This window comes from Schistocerca americana, chromosome 3 (assembly GCF_021461395.2).
Source record: "Schistocerca americana isolate TAMUIC-IGC-003095 chromosome 3, iqSchAmer2.1, whole genome shotgun sequence".
Lineage (NCBI taxonomy): Eukaryota > Metazoa > Arthropoda > Insecta > Orthoptera > Acrididae > Schistocerca > Schistocerca americana.
Window position 1 is genome coordinate 917,582,633 of NC_060121.1, and position 9,583 is coordinate 917,592,215.

At 35.5% G+C, this 9,583-nt stretch overlaps 1 protein-coding gene across 1 annotated transcript; it reads left to right on the forward strand.

Annotated features, from left to right (window-relative positions):
- The first annotated feature begins 2,406 nt into the window (after window positions 1–2,406).
- On the forward strand, window positions 2,407–9,165 carry LOC124606791. Its single transcript, XM_047138859.1, has 4 exons — window positions 2,407–2,470; window positions 6,035–6,211; window positions 6,990–7,166; window positions 7,945–9,165. Exons 2-4 carry the CDS (start codon window positions 6,182–6,184, stop codon window positions 8,161–8,163), a joined length of 426 nt encoding a protein of 141 aa, XP_046994815.1. The 5' UTR covers window positions 2,407–2,470; window positions 6,035–6,181; the 3' UTR covers window positions 8,164–9,165.
- The last annotated feature ends 418 nt before the right edge of the window (window positions 9,166–9,583 follow it).

A 9,583-nucleotide genomic window follows, 5' to 3' on the forward strand; every position in this document is an offset into this window, starting at 1 on the left:
TTTGTCAGCAGGAAATGCAATATTTGCATTTGCTGGCAGTCTTGGAATCTATTAACGAAAAAATAAAGATGGTTGGGATTTTTTGATACCTAACAAAAGCATTTGACTGTGTTAGTCACCAGATTCTTTTACAAAATGCTGCACGTCTCAGTATAAGTGATTCACCAGCGAAATGGCTTGACTCATACTTGTCAAATAGGAAACAGAAAGTTGTAGTTGATAGTCAAAATGGAGTCCTATTATCCTCATAATTGGGTACCATCACATCTGGAGTGCCCCAAGGCTCAGTTCTGGGCCCCCTACTTTTTATTAGCTTTATAAATGATCTGCCTCTCCGTACGGAATATTGTAGATTCACCATTTTTCCTGATGACACTACACTACTTATTGATAATTCAGTAAACTTGAGGAAACAGCAAATAAGGCTTTAAGTGAAACAGTGAACTGCTTTAACATCAATGGCCTTTATTTAAATTACACTAAAACAAACTATATACAGTTCCACATAACATTCAAAGATGAAGAAATAGTAGTAAAAGTAGGTGAGCAGGTGATCACCAGGGTGGATACCTCAAACTACCTAGGCTTGCATATTGGCAGCAAACTGAACTGGTCAAACCACATCCTGGATCTATGCGAAAGATTGAGCTCAGCAACTTATGCATTATGCATTGTTTCTTCTTATAGAATTATGGAACCATGAAGTCAGCCTATTATGGCTATTTTCATGCCATTCTGGTACACAGAATTATATTTTGGGGTAATCAACACTGTCTAAAAAAGTACTGTGTGTAGAAAAAAGAGCCAAAAGGATCATGCGTGGAGTCCATCCTAGACTCACATGCAGGAATCTTTTTAAGAAACTTGGAATCCTTACATCCACTGCACAATATATATTCTCTTTGATGTGCTTCATAAGGAAAGAACAATCCATTTTTTAATCTGAATGGTGAGTATTATGAGACGAGAAGAAAACATGATATACACTATGAACAGGCAAATCTAAGTATGGTACAGAAAGGAGTCCATTCATGGGCTGTAATATTTTTAACACCCTCCCTTCAACAATTAAGTGTTTGGTAAAAGATGAGCTTTTGTTTAAAAAATTTTTAAGGCAGTTCCTATTACAGGGATCATTTTATACCATAGAAGAGTTCCTGAACTACAGAGTTCAGCATTTGTTGTATTGTTAAATGCAAATATGTGCCCAAATCTAAATTTGTAATCCTGACAATTGTTTATTGTAAACACATATTTAGCATTATTTATTTTCTGTGTGTAATATTTATTTATCTCTCAAAATTGATTTTCTGTACTAGAACTTAAGTTACTGTTTACTGTACCGATAATATGAAATAATTTTGTTTTGTTTATATGTGCTACGATAGATTTCTGACAAGTTCCATATCCTGTAATACTGTCACAACATGGATCACCGGAAGAAGAAATAAATAAATTAATAAACAAATGGACAGTGTCTTGAAACCTTGAGGCAGTAGATGAGTTTTATTAATTGAGCAGCAAAAAAAAAAAAAAAAAAAAAAAAAAAAAAAAAAAAAAAAAAAAAAAAAAAAAAAGAGAGAGAGAGAGAGAGAGAGAGAGAGAGAGAGAGAGAGAGAGAGCAGTTGAGGCCGTAGTAGAGAGGATAGAATATGTAGAATGGCAATGGCAAGAAAAACGTGTCTGAAGAAGAGAAATTCGTTAACATTGATTATAGCTTTAGGTGTTATTAAGTCTTTTCTGAAAGTATTTGTATGGAATGTAGCCTTGTAGCTATTGAAGTGAAACATGTACAATAAACAATTTAGACAAGAAGAGAACAGGAGCTTTCAAAGTGTAGTGCTACTACTAATATATGAGGAGATCACATAACTAATGAGGAGATATTGAACAGAACTGAGGAAAAAAGGAATTTGTGGTGCAACCTGACAAGAGGAAGGAACCGGATGATAGAACACGTTCTCAGACATGAATGGATCACCAATTTAGTGTTGGAGGGAAGTGTGGGGCATAACAAATGCAAAGGAAGACCAAGAGAAGGATATAGTATGCAGATTCAGAAGGATGTAGGCTGAGGTAGTTATTTGGAAATGAAAAGGTTTGTACAGGATATTGTAGCAACAGTGACAGCAATAAGTTAACCTGTTCTACAGCTTTTCTGGAGATAATTTTACCTTTTTCCAAAGCAAAAATTGTCAAGCATTTCATTCTGTTTAGGTGAAAACTCTGTATCACATTAAGATGAAATGAGATATTTTCTGTTTTCTATTCTATAAGGTACTTTAGACTCTATTTGAACGTTTTGGTTTATCATACACTAAAGTACACAGACGTTTTTTGACCTCCAAATAATATTCCAATTTGAACAGGCATAGGTTGGGAACCACACAGTCTAGAAGGCTGTGAATTGCCTTGTTTTGATGCCATCGTCGTTGCGGCTCAAAAGTTGGCGTTAGATGCGAACGAATCAGTTATGTGTTTAAAAGTATGAAAAGTGGTGTGGTACGAAAGCGCAAACAAAGTTGATATTTGGCGCGGTGGCAAGTGGTAGCGACCGTAAATGCGTTTGCAATATATACAGTCGCTCCCAACAGACACAGCGCCGAGTGTCTACGTTGTTTGCGCGTTTAGGTATTTTTGTTGTGTATAGCACTTATTGCCGTTTTATATTTGTATAAAATGGATAAGTGTAAAAGTAAGTTAAAGAAACGCAAATTTGAGGATAACATACCTCAGATCCGAATTTGCGTTCGAAGCCGTAAAAAACACGTGCGGCAACAGTGAAGGGAGTGTAAATAACAAACATTATTCCCGCTAGTAGTTGGTGCAGTTGTAGGGAATCTGAATTTTGTGGTAACCTTTCGCCACAATGGTGGTAATCAAACCAGAGATTGGTGAATCCAGAGCAACTAATGAAATGTTTGAATGGGAAGACCCAGAATGTGAATGAAACCCTCAATAATGTTGTGTGATGTATGCCTAAACATGTCTTTGCTGGCCCTATGACTGAAGTTAGCAGTTTCTGGTGCTGTAATAACTTTTGATAGCAGGAACTATAAAAGACTGAAAATTCTGTAAAAGGTAGGGATGAAATTAGGGCAGAACTCACCTTGAGGTCTGCAAATAGTCCATGCAGAGTTTGCTGCTTAGTAAATGACGAAAGGAGCAAGAAAGATAAGAAGGTAAAGAAATAAATATCTAAAACCAATAGAACCGTTTACCCTCTCCTCTCCATAGCAAAATGTTTGTGTGTGCAACAACTTGATTATACTGGTAACACTGATTAATTTATAAAGTTTATATGTCAGTAGCCTACAGTGAGATCAGACACTAGGTTAACTTTCAAGTGGTACATACAATGAGCTGTATGCCCCATGGCTTCCCATTAATTACCTCAAGGCAAGAAAATCATAGATAAAAAGCAAATACAGGATTTATAATAATAATAGAAGTATCATTCCTCAACTTGATGCACTTGTTTACATTAATGTATGTTATTCAAAAATGGTATTCACCAAAGAACATTTTCAAAGTTCAAGAACGTTGTGTTCCCTTACACTGTGAAGTAGTGCCCTGGTAAGTGCTGAGTTGGATAATGCCTGATGCACAAAAGTCACTCTACAATGTTTTGGAACTAAGATTCTTAACTGTAGTTTCACATTTGAGCAGTCTGAGTACCCATGCAAACATTGCAAAAGGAAATATTCTTGTGCATATATAGTTGTCTGTCATGTAAATATTTACTTCTGCTGCTTACATATTTAGGAAGACAAAAGTATGATAGTGAATGGTAACACAGGTATTTATAGATTCTGTTTGTGATATAGACACTGGTTGAGGTGGGTTGCAAATGCTTGCAAATATATTCCCTTAGTGCTTGACCCAGTATACACTTATTTGATGAAAAACAGGTGTGAAAATTATGACAGTAGCAGTAATTGTAGAAGGTAAAACACTAAAGGGGGGGAAGAATTCTGGAGTACCGCTTATGTCAAATTCTGCATACCAGCGTTGGGGCTATTCAGAGAAATTGAGGGAAGATGACTTATAAACATGATGTGGATTATAGTAATATTGTTTCTTCTGGACCTGTCAATGCAAATGAATTGCTTTGCCACCTACAACAGTTTCTGGGACACTGCCTGGCTAATAATGGAGCACAATGAAAGTAGTCAGATCTGTGAAATGCCTAAGAACCGAAACAAAAACAATAAATGATGCACTGCAGATATGGTCTATGGCAGCAGCACTGTGCTGATAATATGAAGACACCAAGTGTGTTTAATGTTTATCCCTTCCTGTTTTTGGATGGTGGGAAGATATAGAGGAGAGTCATCTCAGCCTATGAACACCAATGAAACACTTTCAATTATGCAGTGAAGCTGACACGAAAGCCGCCATGGTTGTCAGTTAAAATTTATACAAGATGTACTTTTATGGATTTTATTGTTATACAAAAGTGCAATTTTATTTTTTTAAATTTTTGTATAAAATAAGTAGGTAATGGATTAAAGTATTTCATATTTCCTTTAATTTGTATATTGCCACATTAAAAAAATATATTATTATTAAAATTACAATCCTTTTGTTTCTTGTGAGAGAGTATTCTATTATATTTTTAGTTTACACCATATAGATTGACTTCATTTCTCATTTGCAGGCAATTTTTTGTGCATACGGTGTGGTCGATCATATACTGCAAAACGTAATCTCTCCAGTCACCAACGATTTGAATGTGGTGTTCTTCGCCAGTTTGTTTGCTCCTTGTGTGGAAAGAAGTTTAAGCGCAAACACCATCTCAAGGATCACGTCAAGTGTTATCACAGAGCTTATCAAGGGACAGCTGCCATAAGCTAGCCGTATGCACATCTTTCACAGCACAAATCTAATTTTGTAATTGTGAGACAACATAAAATCTTATACTCATCTTATGTATTACAAGGGGTTGGCGTAAGATTTAATGATTAACTTTAAAGAGTAAGCTATATAATTAATTTTTGTGTGTGTTTACAAGTGCCTGTTTGCAGTATTTCATTATTGACTGCAGCAGAAGTGTTGTAGCTGTGTTAGGCCAAATCAGATGACTTCTTTAGCCATATGGATTGAATGGACACATCTGCAGCATTTATGTTACTGCTGACAGCCAAATACCACACAATACCCCACTTTAGCCATGGGCTGCACTTTTTTGTTTTTCTGCTGGTAGTGATGTGCCCTGTGCTGTGGCACAGATGTGTTCAGGACTTCAGGTGTGAACCTGCAAGCAAATAAAAATTAATTGCATTACTTTATTTTTTTTATTTAAGTGATCTTTAAAACTTTGTTACTACTACTTGTACAGATTTGTTACATTACTACTTCCATGCTGTGTTGACATTTTATGAAGATTTCCCCCTTGTCCAGATAAATATGTGGTTGTAGAACTGATAAAGCAACAGGTGCCACTTGTTGTAATGTCTACTTAGTAATAAATAAAACTTGCTTCATGAAAAAAATTAATAATTAAGTCTCCTTTCTTTTCCTTTAGACTGATAAAAACTGAAGTGCTGTATCAGACTGCACCATGGGCTGCACTTTTTCGTTTTTCTGCTGTAGTGATGTGCTACTGTGCTGTGGCATGTAACATTGGTGGCTGCTGATGCACAGCAGCCAGGCTTGTTCGTTGTGATGAGCAAAATTTTTTCCTGGGGAGTTATGCTCTGTAACAGGATTCAGTCACCATATTGAAACAAAAGACAAGCTTCTTTATGGAATTAGCAATGAACAGTACATACAGGCTGCCAAAGTAGGATCATTTAAAAATCTTACTCCAAGATGGAAACTACATGTATATTTTTTCTTTGATTTGAAATGCAGTTTGTTGTAAAACTATTGATTGGACAGTATGTGACAATGAAGTGCTTCATTTCTTTTTTGTCTTTGCTCTATATGCAGATAATTAAAAATGTTTCATTCTGACTGATATGGTGTGATAGTGTGCGCTAATGTATTTACTTATTTGAAAATGTCTCCTGATTACAGTTTTCATTTGCAGGCAAGTTTTTATGCATTCGCTGCAGCCGATCATATACTACAAAGCGTAATCTCTCCAGTCACCAACGATTTGAGTGTGGCGTTGTTCCCCAATTTATTTGCATGGTATGTGAAAGGGGGTTTAAACGCAAACACCATCTCACTTATCATGTCAATATATGCCGCAAAGCTCAACAAGGTAAGAATCCAGAAGGTAGATAATTACTCATGGAAGGCATAATTATTTATTTATGTGCATTCATTTGTACTGTCCTCTTATTGCACCTCTTTATTTCTACTACTTGTACTGATTTGTTACATTACTTTTATGCTGTGTTGACATTCTATGAGGATTTGCTCCTTGTCGAGATAAATATGTGGTTGTAGAACTGATAGAGCAACAGGTGCTATTTGTTGTACGGTCAACTTAGTAATAAATAAAACTTGCGTCCTGAAAAAAATTAAGAACTTAAGACTTCTTTGTTTTCCTTTAGACAGACAAAAATTAACTGATACAAAGTAAGGTTCTGTATCAGACCGTGCCTCTGGGCTCCATCTTCTAACATTGGTGGCTGCTGATGCACAGGTCCCAGGCTTGTTCGTGGTAACAAGCAAAGTTTTTCCTGGGGAGTTATGCTCTGTAACAGGAGCCAGCCAACATACTGCAAAACCAAAAGACAAGCTGCTTTATCGAATGAGCAATGAAATGTACATACAGGCTGCCAAAGTAGGATCACATAAAAATCTTACACGAAGATGGAAACTACATGTATATTTTTCCTTTGATTAGAAATGCAGTTTGTTGTAAAACTATTGAATGAACAGTATGTGACAATGGAGTGCTTCATTTCTTTTTTGTCTGTGGCTCTAAATGCAGATAATTAAAAAGGTTTCATTCTGACCAATAAGTTATGATAGTGTGCGCTAATATATTTACGTAATTGAAAATGTATCCTGATTACAGTTTTCAATTGCAGGTAAGTTTTTATGCATTCGCTGCGGCCGATCATATACTTCAAAGCATAGTCTCTCCAGTCACCAACGATTTGAGTGTGGAGTTGTTCCCCAATTTATTTGCATGGTATGTGAAAGGGGGTTTAAACGCAAACACCATCTCACTTATCATGTCAATATATGCCGCAAAGCTGAACAAGGTAAGAATCCAGAACATAGATAATTACTCTTGGAAGGCATAATTATTTATTTATGTGCATTCATTTGTACTGTCCTCTTATTGCACCTCTTTATTTCTACTACTTGTACTGATTTGTTTCATTACTTTTATGCTGTGTTGACATTCTATGAGGATTTGCTCCTTGTCGAGATCAATATGTGGTTGTAGAACTGATAGAGCAACAGGTGCTATTTGTTGTACGGTCAACTTAGTAATAAATAAAACTTGCGTCCTGAAAAAAATTAAGAACTTAAGACTTCTTTGTTTTCCTTTAGACAGACAAAAATTAACTGATACAAAGTAAGGTTCTGTATCAGACCGTGCCTCTGGGCTCCATCTTCTAACATTGGTGGCTGCTGATGCACAGGTCCCAGTCTTGTTCGTGGTAACAAGCAAAGTTTTTCCTGGGGAGTTATGCTCTGTAACAGGAGCCAGCCAACATACTGCAAAACCAAAAGACAAGCTGCTTTATCGAATGAGCTATGAAATGTACATACAGGCTGCCAAAGTAGGATCACATAAAAATCTTACACGAAGATGGAAACTACATGTATATTTTTCCTTTGATTAGAAATGCAGTTTGTTGTAAAACTATTGAATGAACAGTATGTGACAATGGAGTGCTTCATTTCTTTTTTGTCTGTGGCTCTAAATGGAGATAATTAAAAAGGTTTCATTCTGACCAATAAGTTATGATAGTGTGCGCTAATATATTTACGTAATTGAAAATGTATCCTGATTACAGTTTTCATTTGCAGGCAAGTTTTTATGCATTCGCTGCGGCCGATCATATACTTCAAAGCATAGTCTCTCCAGTCACCAACGATTTGAGTGTGGAGTTGTTCGCCAATTTATTTGCATGGTATGTGAAAGGAGGTTTAAACGCAAAGCGCATCTCTCTCATCATGTCAAGAGGTGCTACAAAGCTCAACAAGGAAAGAATCCAGATGGTATATAATTACTCATGGAAGGCATAATTATTGATTTATGTGCTTTCATGTGTATTGGCTTGTTAATTCACCTCAAATTAAATTGTTTGAATGAGCAACAAATTAGAAATGTCAGTCTAAGCAAATGCTTGAATACTGTAATAGAATAGCAGATGCTATTTATTTCAAATTAGGAAGTGGTTTATGGTGATCTCTCTCCTTCTTTCATTATCTTATTATTCCTGTTTACTGTCCATACTGGGATCTGATACTCCTGGTGACGTTTCTCCTTTATGTATTTATTCTGTGTATTAACAAACTTATAGTATTCCTAGACTAGCTTCTTACGGACAGTTTACATACAGGCAAAGACTGAGAAGATCAAATACATATACAGGATTGGCAACTAAAGTAATAAGGCTAATGGCATAGTGTACATCTGATGTCATGGTCATGCTTTTGTCTGCGGCAGTGACACCATAATGGCTTCCTTGAAATAAGCTTCCAACTTGTTCATGAGCTTCAAATAAGTGTTCACAACTTTTTCAAGAATTTGCTCTTTACAATGCATTCAGAATATGAGGGTTAGTCATTTCAAACAATTGTTGCCTTCAGGGTTTCATAGTGTGATATACCAAGAGAAATTTTTGTTTGCTTTCCTAACATCTTAAATTGTACTCACTTAACAGAATTCCAGCTACATAGCTGTGAAATTATTTACTGTAGGAAATGTTGAGAATGCTAGTAATGATATGTAAATCTAAAACTTTACTTTCTAGTTGTGATGTAAATACAATGTTTTTGTTCGTTTCTAAAAACAATCATTGTACTCGGGTAATGAATCTATTATTTGTATAGATATACTGACACACATAATGTTGTACAAGCTGCCATTAAAGATAACAGATGTGTTTTACACTCTTACTGTTGCATAAAGAAAGTAACATTTTGTGTGAACTTTACAAAATCAGCATTCTAAAGTCATTCTGCACGAATCATTGTCTTGTGTATGTGTTTCTTTGGCAATAATAAACTCTTTGGAATTTTCAATTAGTGAGCATGTTGAGACACATATGTGCCTATCAGGAATTTCTGAAGAAGTAATAAGGTGTTTTTTGGATATTACTACAAACTGAGAATCTTGTTCAAATTAAGGCAGTTGCAGTATGGCATATTTATATTTCTGACAGTAAATTGAAACTAAGAGCTGACATAGAATATCTAATTTTTCAGTACTCCTGAATTTTTAATTCCCATTATCAGTCTGTACTCAGTTTGCCACTTTGTTGCTTTGAAAACATTTCTCTAAAGTAACGGAACTTAACATTACTGCAAAATTCAGGGTTTATATTATTTGATTAACATGTACAAGGTAATAGTTCATTTGTTACAGGGTCTAATTAAGTAAAAATAGACGTGATTATTAAGATGTTCAGTAAAATGAATTGATCTGACTGTTTCAATCAAA